Here is an 18,196-nt window from a genome sequence, read left to right as displayed (position 1 = left end):
CAGTCATGTTTCATTTTGAACTGCTACTGCCTGGAGATGATGGTACTATATGCTTTTCCCAAATGTATAGGTCGGTTTTAAGAGGCTTATTCAGGTTTCATGCCGACTTTGTCAGTGTAATCAAACCTGCTGTAAATTATCCCAGTGAAGATTAGGCATCAACCACACAGTTAAATGTGAAGCATGAAAGTGTTTTAACTAACCCTTTCCCCCAAGGTAATGCGGAAGGATGCCTGGGCTACAAATGGGAGAGATTCTCACACATCTGATTTTCCTGCCTAAACAGATAAACATACGTCATTGTAATGATAATGTTGATGTGGCTTTTCCTGCTTATGTGCAAAAGAGACTTCCAGCTATTCATGTTACCTAAAATATATATTCCTTACCAGATAGATTATCTCATATGGGTTTCAACAATGTTTGCTGAAGACATAGAAACTCTGGAGCAGGTATCTTTCAAATGTCAAAAAAAAGTGAATTTTTTAGAAACAGATTTAATTTGAGAAATTTGTCTAAAACCTAAGATAAATTTTTCAAGGACATGGAATTGGTTATCTTTCTTTTCAACAGCAGCTAAAATAGCTATAATCTATAATCGGAAAATGCTGAATCTTCCCCGTTATGGATTGGTTGTTAAGAGACAAGGGACATGGTTTGCATGGAAAAATTGACAAACTTTGTGAGTAAAGGCACGTAGGCTGCTAAGAGCTTTATTGAAAGTGAAGTACCGGTATGTAATATTTTGGAATGACAAAGTGCCAAAAAAATCTACAACCATAGATTTGGGGCAATATTTAAGGACACTCCTTTATGATATTTTAATTATCTGTGCATGAAGTCCTGTGTACTTAAGTTGACCATGTTAAAGAGATGTTGTTAATTGAACTTCAATTTATTCAACCTTACTCATTCCACTGAGAAAAAGAATAGACTTTATTTGATGAATAGATCTTATTGCACTGATTTTATGGGTTATTGATAGCCATTTGGAGACTTGAAGGCATTTATTTTAGTGTTCAACACTGAGCATCATACAGCTTCACAGACACTTTGAAGAATGTACACTGGAACCTACCATAGAGGCTTTCCTTCTTGGTTTGCATGTTTTTATTCTTAGAATATGTACGTATTCAGAACCCTAGCAAACATACCCCTTGATTTGTTAAAGTCATTACAGAGTGGTTTAAAATTACTTGAACTGTACCTTGTTTTTGAACCTTTTATTGTTGTTTTTCACCCTGGGAATGAGTTATATATCATACAAACAATTTGAATTGGTTTCAATAATTAATTACAGGAGAGGACAAAGAACATCAAAGGGGGGGGGGGAATGAAAGCAATCCATAAGCTGGTGTTGTTGTCTCTGTCAAGGGCAATTAATATCCTAACCTAACCTAGGGCAATTGAAACCAGCGCGTGGTATGCACAGATGTTGACAGAATGTGGAGTCCTGTTAACCCCTTTGGGGTCTCTATCAAGCTCTGTCTTGCTATCACTAACAGCAGGGGGTCATTTGAATACCAGGCTCTTTAGAGAAAGGGGGGTGGATTCCACACTGTGAATCAAAGTGACATTGTCTTCTCCTTGTATTTAGCATCTCTATTGTTATAAAACATGTTCTGCTGCATGAAAAGATTATTTTACTTCTTGAATTATGTACATATTTGGTTGATTCCCCTCATCTGAAATAAATATAACAACTGGTGTAATTTGTTTTCTATATACCACAAGAAAAGCAATTTTGTGTGTGCAGATATTTTCCTATGTCTACCAACTGTTTGTGGTTGCTATATTTCCAGTAGCTAGAGTTTCAGAGAAATGTGGGCATTAAATGGGAACCATGTGGTAGGGAGTAAAAGATCACTTCCTGCTTTTAGAACATTAATTGATGAAGCCCTTCTGACAAACATATTTAGTCTTTGGAATTGTGGTAAAATATAGAAGCAGCAGTCTCTGTTGAAGAGAGTTTTATTTCTTATGGACATTCATAGAGGGAAAATGTAGAATATCATCCTCTGTTGTTTACATACAGGTAAAGGGACCCCTGACCATTAGGTCCAGTTGTGTCTGACTCTGGGGTTGTGGCGCTCATCTCGCTTTATTGGCCGAGGGAGCCAGCGTACAGCTTCCGGGTCATGTGGCCAGCATGACTAAGCCGCTTCTGGCGAACCAGAGCAGTGCACGGAAATGCCGTTTACCTTCCCACTGGAGCGGTACCTATTTATCTACTTGCACTTTGATGTGCTTTCGAACTGCTAGGTTGGCAGGAGCAGGGACCGAGCAACAGGAGCTCACCCCGTCAGGGATTCGAACCGCGACGTTCTGATCAGTAAGTCCTAGGCTCTATGGTTTAACCCACCCGCGTCCACATAGAGACACTTTATTGATTGCCAAGTATACTTGCTATATTAGATACATCTCACCTACTGGGGCGGGGAGGGGTGGCAATGCTGAAGGAAATAGGCTGACATTCTTGAAAGTAGCCGGCAAAAGAGAAACAGAATTCTGCAGTTGGCTGACAAAGAGGACGTTGGCAGAGTTCAAAGAAGTACAGTATGTTGTTTCTTTTGAGAAAACCAATTCTGCTTTACAAGCTAGTGCTAGGTGTCCAGTCCACCCCATGTGTATTTTCAGGCAGATAGTGTGGAAACAACATCTTCTCCATAAGGCTATCACAAGGAAACAGATATTGTAAAAAGCTGTCCCTAAACTAAGTTTGTGTGTGTGTGTAGTACAGAACAATAAATTCTCTGTGTTGTTTTGCTCTTATCTGCCCGTTTGCATTTACTGAATGTTATCAAATTATTCTGGTTTATTATAGGTTTCTAGTTACTACCTCTGGATTTATTCTAGTGTGTTAGTGGACTCTTAATGTGAAATTCCATTGCTGTATGACCACACACTACCTCTCTTTTTTGAGGCATTTGAGTCTGATAATAGGCAGCAGGGTGAGGCAACTGTCCTTTTAGGTCTATGAACAGAAGGAGGATCTTGTTATTCCTGTCCATCCTGTCAGTGCACTGCATGCAAAGTGTCCTCTCTTCAGAAATGGTTTTAGAACACCCAGAAACGAAGAGATAAACCCATGTTTACTTCTGTTCTTGGATATTGTTACCAACTATCTCTTTCTTGATATTTGAGCCTGTTGCACCTATACAATGTTGTCTAGGGGCTCTCTTTCTTTGGAAGGAATTGTCAGCAGCAGCGAGGAGTGTTTTTCCCCCTGTCAGAACCTGCAAGGGTTATTATTCCTGTACAATACTTGGTAACCTATGAAGGCTTTAGATAGCTTTCTGGCTAATAATATGTCTTACCTGGGTGAATAAATTCACTTTTAAATATATATATATTTAAAAACCACAATTTAAGTTAGTGGGCGCCTGTCGGTCGGATCTTAGCAGGAATGTCGTTTCTCAAAACGGGCAGGCAAATGACTGCGGAGAACGAGGAGGAGGCTACTGATATTGCAGGGAATCTGAAGAAGCCCTCCCGCAGAAAGCAGTGACCTCCTTGGGCATTTGCGTGGAAGAACTGCGCACCATACCCGATTTGAATCCATTCCTCAACGGCGGCTAGGCATGCGTTTAACCCCCTTACTCGCCCCATGAGCTTTCCAGGACTCCATCCCTCTGAGTGGGACTCCCAGACTCCTATGGAAACCCAGACCCTACTTCGCCGCATCCGCGCGGATCGACCACAGCACAGGCGCCCACGTTGCTGCTCCGACTTTCCCCTCTAGAGGGCGCAGGAGAGCAACGGTTTTTTGTAATCATCGACTTCAAAAAAAGAAAAAAAGATGAACAGATCCCTGGTCACGTGACGTGCCCGAATCCTCCTGCGCTTCCTTTCTGGGCGAGGGCGGTGCTCGCCTTCTCCCGGCGGCGTTGGCTGCTTTCCGCCGGGGGGGGTCACGTGGTGAGGCCTTAGGCCCCTCCTCTCAGCTGCTGGGCTTTGGGGCGGTGGGGCTGTGCTTGCCGCGGGGGCTGCTGGGTAATCCGACTCCAGAGAGGGAAAGAGAAGGAGGGAGGCGGCGGCGGCGGAGACTGGCGTCGTCGGGGAGGCCCTGACACCGCCGCCCTCTCGCGTTTCAGCGCAGCCCCGGCTCGGCGGCCCCCAGACATGGAGCGGCGGGGGAGCCGGAGATGGAACTCCGCCTCCGCGCCTTTCTCTCCGCGGTGATCTCCCTCGGCCTGCCCCTCCTCTCGCCTGTGGCGGCGGCGGCGGCGGCTGCTGCTTCTTCTGGGGCCTTCCTGGCTCTCCTCACGCCCGCCCGGCGGTGGCGGCAACCGGGAAATGGTCGGGGTGTAGCGACGGAGCCAGCGGAGGTGAGTGGCCGGGCGGCTCGGGGCGGAGCTGGCGCCGCTGTCGGTGGCACTTGGGCTGGGGCGAGGCAAGGTAAGGTAGGCCCCGCTTCACCCCCCCCTCAGGTAGCGGGAAGAAGGAGCCCTCCCTGGGGATGGTTGAGACGGCCCCTCCCTCCTCGCTGCCGAGGGCAGCAGGCTCTTATTACACCCCCGTCCCAGACACCCCCCGCCCATAGAAAGCGTCGAAAGTCGCCTCAGGATGTATCTCCCCCGCTCTTTCCCTCTTCTTCCGGGAGGGGTGGTGGTGGTGGATGGGTAGGCATTTTCTGCTTCCGCTCCTCCCTCTCTACTTTGGAATGGGCTTCCTTTCTTCGCTGCTCCCACGCCCCGGAGTCTCCCCGTCCTCCCTCCTTCGAAATTCAGGGGAGCTCCTCTCCCTTGGATCCCTTTCCTAATCTGTCGCTTACTGCTCTCCGTACTTCATCCTTAAGCGAGGCATCCCCAGAATGACTGCTAGCATAGGGATAAGCACACCTGGTTACTAGCGCTTCTCTTTCAACCCCCCCCCCCATCACGTATATATGTCGTATCACATAAATGCACACACGTGAGGGCTTCTGATGATACATTGTGTGTTCGAAGGATGGAAGCAGAGATGGGACGGCACTGCCTTTCTTTCCCAGAAGTGCCAGTAGCTTGAGATAAATGTGCATCTGAGCTTGTTCTTGGATGGTTTTGCTAACTAAACCACCACCACCTCCTCTATTGCAATAGTTGGGTTTTAATCCCACTCACTCCAGTGATAAGTCAGCAGTTTGTTCAGTTTGTTATGTTGTTGAAATACTGAGTAGCTCTTAGGACAGATCAGGCAAAGCGATTGTAGATTTGTAGATTCTGTAGATTGCTTTTTGAGTGAGTTTTCTGGCAGATCCTATCTGTCTATGTCAGCAGAAGTTCCTCTAAAAGTGATATGGGGATTTCACCATCTCTTTTGTTCCTATACCCAAAGCTGCAGCAGTCTCACCATTTGAAGGAAGTACTGTCTTGATCTCTGTTACCCCACACAGAATCTGAATTTGAAATGTCTTATCCAATGTAACACGGATAAGATACATCTTAACTGTAAAACTATTAACTCTTTAACTGTAATACTGAGGGCAGGTTTACATACTAGTTCTGTATTTGTGGGACATCCCAACTGTCCTTAACAATGAGTATTAACAAATATAACATGTGAATTGGGTAATTGTGAACAGAGCAGTCCTTCCCCAAAGGTCTACTATCACTGGAACTCCTGCTGGCACAGTTCAACTGTTGTGTTGATCTCAGTACTGTATGTACACCTGAGTAAGAACAATCATAAGTACTTGTGCAAAAAATGTATTTGAACTGCTTGTGTACAAGTATGGAATGGTAGCTATAGTTTAGATGGGATCCAGAAAGCCTTGGATGATACAGCTCTGGGCCAACAGTGTTGATAGAAGAAGCTTTCAATTGTGTTGATCTCTTTCTAGGCAGGAATGAGATGTTAATGACTCAGACTTAGTTCCTTATCATCCGTTGAAAGAGCTTGACTCTGGGAAATGTGAAAAAGAAACATTTTACAATTTACTATATTGCCTTAAGGAATCAGGACAGTATCTCTGCACTATGATTTGAAATGTATGGTGTTGAGAGTGAGAGGAACGAAAGTCATTCAGCAAAGAGTAGTGTTCCAAGCAAAACACTGCTCAGACAAGTATCACACTTCTTTCCTTTGTTTATTACTGTGCCTGTAACTTCAGCAAATGACTGTTGTTTATCAGGCTGATAATTTAATGGGGACATTTGGATTTAAATCTGTTGAATCCCATTGACAATAATAGGATTAAGCTAGTTTAAATCTAAATACTTTGCTTTAAGTGACGGTGAGTTCATAACCTAAGCCCCACAATTTGTTTGGACTAAATTTTGTATATATCACAAAATTAAGGCTAAAGAACCTCTTAGCTTACTTTGTGTTCACTTGACTATAACTATGGGATGTACCAGAACAGAAGTTGAACAAAGACTCCACCAATACTTATGTGATTACACTGTTTATTGTCAATAAAGTTATGATTTCCTCCTGACTTAAATCTTGTCTCAAAGCTGCTCTAGCCACAAGTGGGGGCTGATTTCTGGTTTAAGCTCTTAAGCCCATATGTTTTCCTCTCTGCACATAATAGCCTCTAGGTTGGAGCAAATTTAAATTTGGCCTTCAGCACAGGGGCATAGGGTTGCAAGTCCAAATTGCCCCCCTCCTTAAAGATGTCATGGAACTCACATGCCATATATAGGTTTATTTTTTTACCTGAATGGAACTTAAGTTTATTCACCCTCATCTTCTCTATCACTGACCTCAGACGAATAGAGAGATGACACTGCTTCACCAGGAGTTTTCATCAGTATATTGATAGCCAGGTCAGGTAGCCAGCACCAGTTGATATAAGTTTTCTAAGTAATTTTGAATTAGAAAACTATTTCTCTTCTCCTTACGTATAATGTGTGTGATTCTTAATTTGCAAAGTATATATGCTTTCTAGGGAAAATGACCTGTTAAATTGTAGTTTAACTGATATGTAGCAGGGAAACCATTTAGTGATTTTATCCTCATCTTCAGTTCTAAACTGATGGTATGGTGAACTAAAACCTGTCCGTAGATCTTTGTCAAATGCATTTTTTGGGGAGACAGGGAGTTGTCTTGGTTAGGCTAAAACTTGGATGAAGGGTCTATATACTTCCTGACAGGAGATCCCTGCCAGTGCTTGTGTCTTGCTGTGTTCTCACTGTTTAGTTATTCTAAGGTAGATTGCAGTCGTTGTCATTTTAAAATATGTGACTTCCCAGTAGCAAGTGGCAAGCCCATGAAAGAGGTCAGTGAATAGACATAGGCCTCCCTAGTCCAGTTCTAACATTTTATTTTCTGGAGCACCCTGGTTCTCATAATATTTCCTATAGAATGTACCCTGCCCTTTTATGATTGTTTGTCTGCAAGGCACTATATTCACTGACACTGTATAAATAATCAACAGTATTTATCTCTTCTGTTTAAAGAATCAGGTGATCATAGTTTGAACATGCAACTAAAAATGAACTATATGCATAATCAACAGCTGCTTCCCATTTAGTAATGTTTGGAAATGCTAAGGGCATGAACTGCCACTATTAAAGTGTTTAAATAATATCCTAATAAATACTAAACTAATACCAAATTTCTGAAATGAGCTTTGACCAGAAACCATGGTGCAGCAAATTTAGTGGCACTCTGCTGACAGTAAGACTTTCATCAGAGGGAAAGGGAGGAAAACCTCCCTCTGTATTCCACGCCCCCCCCCAAAGATTGCTCTAGAGCAGGGGTGTCTAACTTCCAAGAGACTGCGATCCACTCACAGATTAAATAACTGGCAGTGATCTACCCCGTTTTTGGGGTGTTCAGGTCAAAGTTGTTGAGCTTCTTTTAGGGACAAAAATGTCAAAATTAAGGAAAGGGGAAAACTCACTCACCAAAAAATTGCTAAGAAAATAATCTGTCTCACAACGAAAAGCCTGTCTTCCATTACAGCTATCATGCGAAAATGGAGGACATGCCAAGGGGGTGGTGCTGGATGCTCTGATGACAATGCAAAGGAAAAGGAGACCGTGATCAACTGGAACCTTCCAGGGATCAAACAGTCGATCCCGATCGACCTGTTGGATACCCCTGCTCTAGAGGATCCTCCAGTCTGTCAAGCAAGGAACTGAGAGGGTCTGCCTTTGTAAATTACAAATTGCTTATTGACAAATCAATGGGTAATGCAAGAGGTCTTCGGGAGATGTGGAAAGGAGATCCTAGGTATCAGCACTGTGAAACATGACAGCTTTGATAAGGTCTGGCCCTATTTTATAAGTTACATGAATAACTCACCTGCATCCTCTGCACCATATGACAGTGTGGAGTTACATGGATATGAAATTACCTGTTCATTGTGTTTCTTAGTGATCATTGTATTGTAACAGGAAAATATATTTTGCATTTGTATATCCCTGGTCCTGAATGGGATAACTGTGCCCCTGAAGGACCAGGTGCGCAGCCTGGGAGTCATTCTGGGCTCACAGCTGTCCATGGAGACGCAGGTCAATTCTGTGTCCAGGGCAGCTGTTTATCAGCTCCATCTGGTACGCAGGCTGAGACCCTACCTGCCCGCAGACTGTCTCGCCAGAGTGGTGCATGCTCTAGTTATCTCTTGCTGGACTATTGCAATGCACTCTATATGGGGCTACCTTTGAAGGTGACCTGGAAACTACAACTAATCCAGAATGGCCGCCGAGACCATATAACACAGGTCTTGAAAGACCTAAACTGGTTCCCAGTACATTTCCGAGCACAATTCAAAGTGTTGGTGCTGACGGCCTCGGTCCAGTGTACCTGAAGGAGAGTCTCCACCCCCATTGTTCTGCCCGGACACTGAGGTCCAGTTGCGAGGGCCTTCTGGTGGTTCCCAGAAGTTAGAGGGAACCAGGCAGAGGGCCTTCTTGGTAGTGGAATGCCCTCCCACCAGATGTCAAAGAGAAAAACAACTACCAGACTTTTAAAAGACATCTGAAGGCAGCCCTGTTTAGGGAAGTTTTTAATGTTTAATAGGTTATTGTATTTTAGTGTTCTGTTGGAAGCCAGCCAGATGGGTGGGGTATTAATAAATTATTATTATTATTAATATTATTATTAACTTTTAAATCACACTGTGACTATTGGATTTGAATTGTTTTATTTTTAAAAAACCTTTAATCTGTGATTCTCAAATGGTGTGGCATTTGACATCAAGTATAGTGGGAAGATTCAAGGATAATCAAAGAAACATTTAAACATTTCAGTGTAGTATAGGATCATAATATGTTTTTATTTTCAGAATATGGATAAATATTTTTTCAAAATGAGAGCAAGAGCATCAAGTATATTGAGGACAATCCTAGTTGTCATTTATAATTATATTTTGGGAGTTATTCAAGTTCTCATGTAGCTGCATTGTTTTACACTTTCTGGATGTCCCACGATCATATTATAAAATAGTTGTATTCTGTGTTGTAAATTAAGCACGAGCAAATTTTCTCTGGTACAGAGAAAAGGTTTGAGAACCACTGCTTTAATAAATACCTTTTGGGGTGAAATTTCTTTCCTCCAGGTACCACTGATTGACATCTTACTGTCAGCTGAGCAACACCACTGGACACAATCCACTGTGAATATAAAACTATATATAAAATTCTGAAAAGCTGGTACCTATTTATATCCTTCTCATATTTTACATAGTGAATATATATATAATAGCTCACATAGTCCTATATATAAATGAGACTTTTTGTCTTATTTTTGAAGCAGTATTGAATATATGCTTCCCATCCTTATTCTGCTTTCAGATAAGATGGCAATATTGGCAAGTAGGAAGGAATAACGTTGTGGTGAAGTAGTTAAGTGTTGTTTGTCAACAACTGGAATGTGTTCATGTAGTCATGATTTTTTGCCCAGTCTTAGATTTTTCCTTCAGGTCACAGTGGTTTGATGAAAAGCCTGCTTAATTTATGCTTTGCTTTTGCATTTTATTGCAGTAACAGGTATGGTTTGCTAGAAGACATCAGCTAGTATGATTAAATCGTTTGAGTCAATAGGCATATTCTGTTTGGTACAGACCATAGATATCATGCTATGGGAGGTGCATAAGCTTCATACTTATAAATGTCTGGGCAAAAGAAATGTAGCCACTCAGGCAGAAATGGATTGAGGAATTGAAGGATTTGTATAAGATTTACTGGATAATCCATAAAGAAGTGGAAGTAAGGCAGTGTGTGTACGAGCCTTCTGAATTACCCATCAAAGTTGCGAAGCAAGCCCATAGGGAAATTCGTCTTGCGGAACGACTCAAAAACGGAAAACTCTTTCGTCTTGCGAGTTTTTCGTTTTGCGAGGCGTTCGTCTTGCGAGGCACCACTGTACTAAAATTGTTGATGTATTCATAAGAAGTTCTGCTCAGTTAAGAAGGTGATGATACCTTTGTAGGTATCACATTCCTGAGCAATGAGAGAGCTGTTAATTCCATTGTGTTTCTACAGTACTTCCACTTCTTGCCATAGTTGGTTTCTCAGTCATCTGACATATATCAAATAGTCTTAACCTGATGATTTGATTATATGACTAATGTTACATTAAGGCAGTGAATAAGCTATAGTGGATAGTAATGTACAGACTGTGTATTTGAATCTACAGAGAAATGATGAATACCTACATACTATTGGTTCACATATATTTTTGAGTTTAATTAATTATGGAAATAAGACAATACATCAGGAACTGTCAGAGCTATGTACTTGGGCATGTAAAAGCATGCCCCACAGAAACTCTGCATGCTAATCATTCTGTAACTACAATAACTAAGAGTGATATCTAAGTACATCATACTCAGATTAGCGCCATTGAAATCAGTGAACTTGTAGAATTTAAGTGCATTCTGAGTATGACTCACACTGGATATGACCCTAAATATCAAATTCTCTGGAATAATATCCAGCTTTTCTCCAAATAGTGTTGATATATTAATTTCTTTGTCTTGTGGCTTTTGTCCTGAATACTGTAGGTCCTATGAATTAAGTGAAGCTCAAGTCATCCACTGGTATAAGGATAACTGAACAGGAAACTGTTGAAACCAAAGACAGTTTGTTTTATTTCAGTGATAGACAAAGCTGATAAAGGTTTATTAGAGCTTGCAGAATGAAAGTGGATGAAGCCAACTTTGAATGTTGTTTTGTTGTCTTTTAGCTTGCTTTTTGCTTTGTTGGTGAAACAAGGAACAGCCAGGCTAGAATAATCCTGTGTATTTTGAATGAAGTAGAAACACTTTTGGAAACAGACCAGTGCAACTATAACTTTACTAACTTCAGTCAGCAGGGCTTATCATAACTGGGGAATCTCGTAACTGCAACCAAACAAGTTGGCAGCATTTTTATGCTTCCTTTGGAACAATGAGGTTCCAATTATAGAGAAACTGTCATCTCTGATACGCTCATAATATTGAGACTTAATTATTTTAATTCATTATATTGTTATTTGACAAAGAATGTCACATGAAGCCATATTTTATCCTGTTATCAAATAAACTGATATTTATTAAAGTGACAGAGCTTCAGACCTGGTATTAAAGGTGAGAGAAATAAACATAACAGAGTATGGCATTTAATTGCGAACTTGGCAAACTGTGCCCTCATATGTTTATTCTGCATTATTACATTCCTGGCAGTTTCAGCTGAAGTATGATTTTTAAAAGCCCCTTTTATGTGCAAGATTATAACAGCCCTATGCCAACATTATTGCTACGAGTGAGGCAGTCTGTAACTGATGCTGACATGAATGCCTTTATATATCAGATACATGCATTGATACAAGTTTGCTGTGCATCAGAGCCAACCATTGATACTAAACTAAAAGATACCTGCCTTTGAAAGATAGGGACACATTATTGTGCACAATGGGTATATTACATCACTTATTTCAAGACTTTTTGAATTTCTTACTGAGCAAATGTATTTACCCTTAGCTTTCAGAAGCATATATCAGAAATGACCCAAAGGCCTTCAGTTAATTAATGTTGCCTCCTAGGGTGGTGCTCATATTTTAGAGTGGAGGGTAGAACTTAGTCCTTAATAATATCTTGTGGATTTTGTATTGTCAGTTGTTTTAGTTTTTTCCTGGTTTTAAATTGTCTTTTACATACTTTTGTCAGGTTACTTTGAGACTTTATTGTAAAAAGTAACTGATAAATGAAATAAATAATTTGCTCATTTTAGATTATACAAGTTTGTGTAGAACTGTATTAGCTCAGCATTTACATGGTATTTTGAAATGATTTCTTAGATCTGCTGTACTTCTAACTATTTCTGGTGGTAGTTAGGTGGATAGGCATCCTGTGGAATAACAAAGACCTAGTTATTTATAGCTGTGCTGGAGCTTATTTATCATTCATAGCCAAATATTGGCAAACATAGCTCATGTTGCATCATGTCTAGTTCACTGGCACTGAATGTGCTTTTGCTTTTGAAAGCATTTAAACAACAAACCATTCAAAAGCCCTCAAGACCACTGAAATGGTGATTTCTTCTCAAGGAGATACTTCAAAACTCACTAACATTCTTTAATAGAATTTTAAAATCTTGTTTTTCAAAAAGCCTTATACATAAATGCATAAATGCTTATATTTGTGTTTTGGGCATGAAACATGGCAGTCGGCTATACAGTACATTCATTTGATTTGAATAGCACTGCACTGTATCTCAGTGATACTGCATGTGCTTTGCATCCTAAAAGTTCCAGGTTAAATCTGACATCTTGACATAGATCTGGGAAAGACTGCCTGAAAGTGTTAAACCCTGGAGAGCCACTGCCAGTCGGTGTGAACGGTATTGAACTACATGGACCAATGGTATCACTCAGTATAGCAATTGTGCATGTTCTTAAGAGGACAGTACTGTAGTTTAGAACATATTAGGTAATGACAGGGGTGAGTAGGAGGAAATGAAACCACATCCAAAAATGGTGACATCCTTTGACATCTTGATATCCTTTATCCTACCAATTTCCTAGTATATGTGATTTTTGGGGGGGGGGGTCAAATGAAGGTAGAATGACTTTTAAAGATTGATATGTAAACTTCTGCCTTTGGGCAAAATGCTAAGTGTTTCAGAATAAATGTTCTTATTGTCATAGAACAGGGGTCAGCAACCTTTTTCAGCCATGGGCCGGTCCACCGTCCCTCAGACCATGTGGTGGGCCGGACTGTATTTTTTTGCGGGGAGGGGGGGATGAACAAATTCCTATGCCCCACAAATAACCCAGAGATGCATTTTAAATAAAAGGACACATTCTACTCATGTAAAAACGTGCTGATTCCTGGACCGTCTTGCAGCTTTAAAATAAATAAGTAGAGTTTAATTTTTCAAAATCACGCTTTCATAGATAGTTGATGGTAGTGAAAGAATGTATTTAACTCTGGTTTTAACACTTGGTATGTCACTTCATTTGATCTTCAGTGATGTTTATCCTTCTACCTTCCAAGTATATTTGCCTGAGGACAAGCTTAAGGTTTGAAAAGTCACCTGCAATGTTGGTTTTTGAAGATAATTACTGATTGAAGTTTGCTTTTGCTTTTGTTATAAAGCTTCTAATTTAGTAAATAACTGTTGCTGTTTTGCCTGCTTAAAGGTTAATTAAAGTTACTAAGTTAATTGTTTGCCTTCTAGGCATGTTTCAAATAATACTTTTTAATATAAAAGCTAAACATCATAGCTAGAGCAATTTCAAGATTTCCTAACGCATTCTGTCTTTAATATTCATAGTAATATTTCTCATTCTGGAAAAATGGTGCATTCTGTTTAAAAATGTTGGGTAGTATCCAACACTGCTATTCCGCTAGTGCAACAGACTTCCACTTGCACAACAAAATTTCCCCCTTCTCTCCTCCCTGCAGCCCTGGCATACCCTCGACATCTGCTCTAGAGCAATGTTCCCCAACCTTGGGCCTCCAGCTGTTTTTGGACTACAATTCCCATCATCCTTGACCACTGGTCTTGCTAGCGAGGGATGATGGGAGTTGTAGTCCAAAAACAGCTGGAGGCCCAAGGTTGGGGAACACTGCTCTAGAGGGTTGCAAGACCCTCTGGAGAAGATTTTGATGGTGTGTGGGGAAGTCCCATAAGTCACACTTAGCATTAGATATAATCCATTACAGTTGTAGCTCAACTTCTGAATGTGATCCGTTTCAGGGTGCCATCCGCACCCCGAAAAGTCTGTAAGTAGAGTTTTGCTACTGTGCATGCGCAAAGCACACAGATTGCTTCTGCTCATGCACTGAACCTGGAAGTAAACACTTCTGGGTTTGCCGCGTTCATAACCTGAAAAGCTGTAACGTGAAGCAAACATAACATAAGGTATGACTGTACTTCCATTCTAGTTTATAAAGGAGGGTGTTACTGAGAAGGCAATGGATTATACAAAATGCGTAAAGTGAGATTTGTTCCACTAGCTGTTAATGGTTACGAAAGATTCAGTTTTGCGATGAACCTTTGTGAGCTTTCCAGAACCTTTGAGAGTTTACTCGGCTCAATCTGTGATTGGGAGGGAGTGGATTGACTATAAATGTTCTGTGCAATAAGTCATCAGCCAGATGTTTCTTGTGAAGAAGCTCTTCACTGTGCCCCATCAAGTGGTTATTAGTGGCAGTTAAACTTATTGCTCTGGAAATCTTGGGGTGACCGCATACCTATGTGTTTAGAAGATACTGCACATTAAATAATCTCTTTTTATAACAGGAGTGGGGAACTGAGGGCTGCATTCTCTCATGGAAGAACTTATTGGGGCTTCATGCCACTGATGGATGAGGCCAGAGGCAAGAATGGATTGTGACTCTTGCCTTCTATAGTAGGCTACTATCCAGTCACACAAAAGTCAGAGGTTCTATATCCACACACCCACACCCTCCATCTAGGTTACCAAGAATCATTGTTAGAGGTCAAGGACATATTCCAGCCAGGCAGAAGCACTCAATATGGGTGCAGAGCAGGCCTGGGGAGGGGTGTAGACTGGGGAGAGGGACTTGCCCAGGATGAATGCCAAGGGTGAGACAGAGGCCTAGAGGGCTATATTTGGCCTCTGGGCCTACAGTTCCCCACCCACACTATATAAAGTAAGTGAATTTCATGGAGATTCCACAACTTAACTTCCTTCTGCTTGTAATAGACTGACAGCCTAGGCAGAAATCAAATTATTGTGAAAATAGTGTTAATTGAAGTTGACCTAAGAGGATATCCAGCTTTGTGATCAGAAGTGTACTCATTTAATGAGGTTTTCCTGCCACCATTTTTCCACTGCAGCCCATGCACCCTCAAGAAGCCTCTACTGAAGGTTTTAGGACTCAGGAAAGGCCCAGTACAGTGACATGGGCTGCAGTGGGAGGGGGCAATGACCAAAAATTAGATGGAGGCAGGTTGCACGTGGTATCGCTCTAGATGACTTTTGGGAAAGAAAAGTGGTGGCCGCTGTGAATTAACCCCCCCTTCCAAACTTGTTGTCTACCCTGCCCTCACCTTGGAAATCCAAACTAAAACTCAGCCCTAATTGAAAGTAAGTTAGTGTTCTGAACATGAAACACTCTTAGTGTGACTTTGCACTCAGCACACCGTGTTCACAAACTTTCTTGTAAGTAGAATCTTGTTCTTAACTTAGATGCTTCCTTGAGCTTAAGGGGAATCCTTTTAGATTTATGGCTTATATTTAGAGCAGTAGGTCAAATTAAAGCAGTGTTCTGTTACGTCAGATGTCAGTAAGCCTGTTTTATAAGGGAAACCTTCCAAGTTCTTAACCCACAAGGATCAGAAGCTCCTATTCAGGGAGGGAGTGTAGGCATTTTTAGAGGTTGTTGTAAATTTGGAGATGTTTACTGAAATGTGTATTTAGAGTAGAAATGTCATTTTTAGGGAACCTAGAAACAGCAAAGCTGAGAGCATGCTACGGAGGATGGACACCAAGGAGGCTCTGTTGGGGACAGAAAGAAAGAAAAATGAGGTAGATCAAACGTAGATGGCAATTGTTGTATATGGGAATGTGTGTTCATAGGCTGGCTGGTGGGAGGTGATTTGAATAACCATAAAAAATAGAAAGCTGAAGTTAATAACGTGTTTAATTTGATAAAAACCTTTGATTCTCTTCTCGATTGGCCTATTCTAATTATGCAGGTAACATGATCTAAGAGTAGGAGTTTGTTTAAATAATGCTTTTCGGTTTTACATATCAAAGTAATTGCATAAGTTATACCAGTGTCATATCTGTAAGGCGAGTTGTAGTGTTGAGGCATTCCCTATCTTAAAAAGAATGCACCGGATGGTGTTAAAGGGGAGGGGGGTTCATAAGACTGTCCAGGGGACAACCCTTCATCAGTTCTTTTACCTCTGTACCCATTTAGGTAATCAAATTGTTTTTGTTCATAGCAACATGAACCGTGAAGACCGGAATGCGCTGCGTATCAAAGAAAGAGAGAGGCGTAATCAAGAAATTCAGCAGGGTGAAGAAGCCTTTCCACCTAACTCTCCTCTCTTTGCTGAACCATATAAAGTTGTAAGTGCATGAGGTTTTTTAAAAATGCAGTTTTTATCTCACTCCAAATTAAAATGGTTTGAGTTTTTTCCGCTGTAATACAACTTCAGTATCATATGGTTTCATTAAAATACAAATAAATGTCATTTATATAGTGGTTCCAAGTCTTACATCCTCAAAATTCCTGTGATGTAGGCAAGAGTCTACAAGAGACTTGACTGTGGAAGAGATTAAGACCTGTTGCTCTAGATCTAGAAAAAACAAAGAAACCTGGAAGTTGTATTGTTATGTTTTGAACATTTTTAAAGTAATGTTGCTGAAATATAAGATTACTAGAATTTTATGACTGCTCTGGTTTTAACACAAGGACGTTGTATCAACATTTTTTTTAAAAAAGAAAGAATTAAATATCTCATTACGCTAATATCACTAACTATCCACACTTGAAACCAGCTTGCAGTTGAACAGCCTAAATTGAAATTATAGAAATGATAAATGTGAATTAGAGCCCTAAAGTATTTGAACAGATAATTGTTATAAAGTACTCTTGCCTTTGTAGTAAAAGAGTAATACAGCATATTAACATTTTTGAACTTTGTAGACAATAGTCTATTAATTACAAGTAATTGTTGGAGCTTGATGTTTTTAGTCTAGCTCTTTATTTGTAAGGTTCACTACTTAATACTGCTAATTTGCTTTGTTCATGCAGTTAAATCTAATTGTAGCTGTTGTGAGTAAGATTGAAACCAAACTACAAGGAAGACTGCGTTATGAAATACTGTCAGTTTGAGAAATTTGGGTTTTGTTTTGTTTTAAATACTGACTTGTTTTTGTGAGGCTGCAAATGTATCCCCGTACACCTCTCTTTCTGGCAACAGATTGATTAAAGGTTAATTTTTTTTAATTGTGTGTCCTTTAGCATGTGCATTTCACTAACAGTGACATTTTCTTCATATCCCTGAATTTAAAGTTAACTTGGGTACATGTTTCCTATCCTTCTCAATACCATATTCCTTCTCTGTGTTCTTCAAGGTGTGGTTACTGGACAATCAATACCATCTAATTATTTTGGTCTGTGATTTTTAGTAGTTAGCGACTCATTCAAGGTGCTTGTCTCAAAGTTGTGCTGTTTATTACAAAAAATACATATGGTGAAGGGATTTGTGTTGACTAGTACACGTTTGATATCAGGCAGCCTACAGAATACATTGCAATGTATGTATCTCTCCATGGTGAGGTGTGAGTAAGGAGACCCATTGTCTCCTTTGCTATTTTTGTGTACATCAGGTTAAAATGGTTTTCTTTCAGGAGGCCTTCTTTGCATTATGGGTGCTGTTTTCTGCTCTCTTGTATTTTAATCTATGTTTTAATTTTTTTCGGTTTCATGCTTCATTAATTATTTTTGTAAGCAGCTTTGTGATACATAGTAAAAAGTGTGGTATAAATTTCTTAAATAATAATACATGAAACACGGCGGAAGGAGGGCACAATGACCTGTCTGTCTGATCTTGTTCCTCCTTCAGCCACCTTACATTTAAAAATGCCACTTAAGATATCTATAACACTGCTCTAGTATAGGCTTTTAGCCATGTTATATATGGTTTGGCCTGGGCAACGAGGGCAGTTCTAGAAGGGCTGAATTCACCCCAGCTATAAGATTGACCAGTGCTGATTTTGACTAACAGTCACTAGAAAGAAAGAAAGAAAAACTGAAATCTTACTTGCTTCTTCTATCCTTTAAAAATCTTCATAGGAGTGG

At 40.5% G+C, this 18,196-nt stretch overlaps 1 protein-coding gene across 4 annotated transcripts in view; it reads left to right on the top strand.

Annotated features, from left to right (window-relative positions):
- Positions 1 to 3,990: 3,990 nt before the first annotated feature.
- Positions 3,991 to 18,196, top strand: part of AFF4 (ALF transcription elongation factor 4) — a gene marked incomplete at its 5' end in the record, with an annotated part of 51,205 nt that continues 36,999 nt past the window's right edge. The window contains 3 exons of one of the 4 annotated variants that reach the window (XM_081185303.1): positions 4,189 to 4,328; positions 15,822 to 15,909; positions 16,332 to 16,458. In XM_081185303.1, coding sequence (XP_081041429.1) covers positions 15,905 to 15,909; positions 16,332 to 16,458 — 132 coding nt within the window. Of the gene's footprint in view, positions 4,329 to 15,808; positions 15,910 to 16,331; positions 16,459 to 18,196 lie in introns of those variants that run through there. The other 3 variants (XM_081185304.1, XM_081185301.1, XM_081185302.1) reach the window with 3 other exon arrangements.

This window comes from Podarcis bocagei, assembly GCF_964188305.1.
Source record: "Podarcis bocagei genome assembly, chromosome: 2".
Taxonomy (NCBI): domain Eukaryota; kingdom Metazoa; phylum Chordata; class Lepidosauria; order Squamata; family Lacertidae; genus Podarcis; species Podarcis bocagei.
The sequence above is the reverse complement of the archived record's forward strand: the minus strand, read 5'-3'. Positions and strand labels throughout refer to the sequence as shown.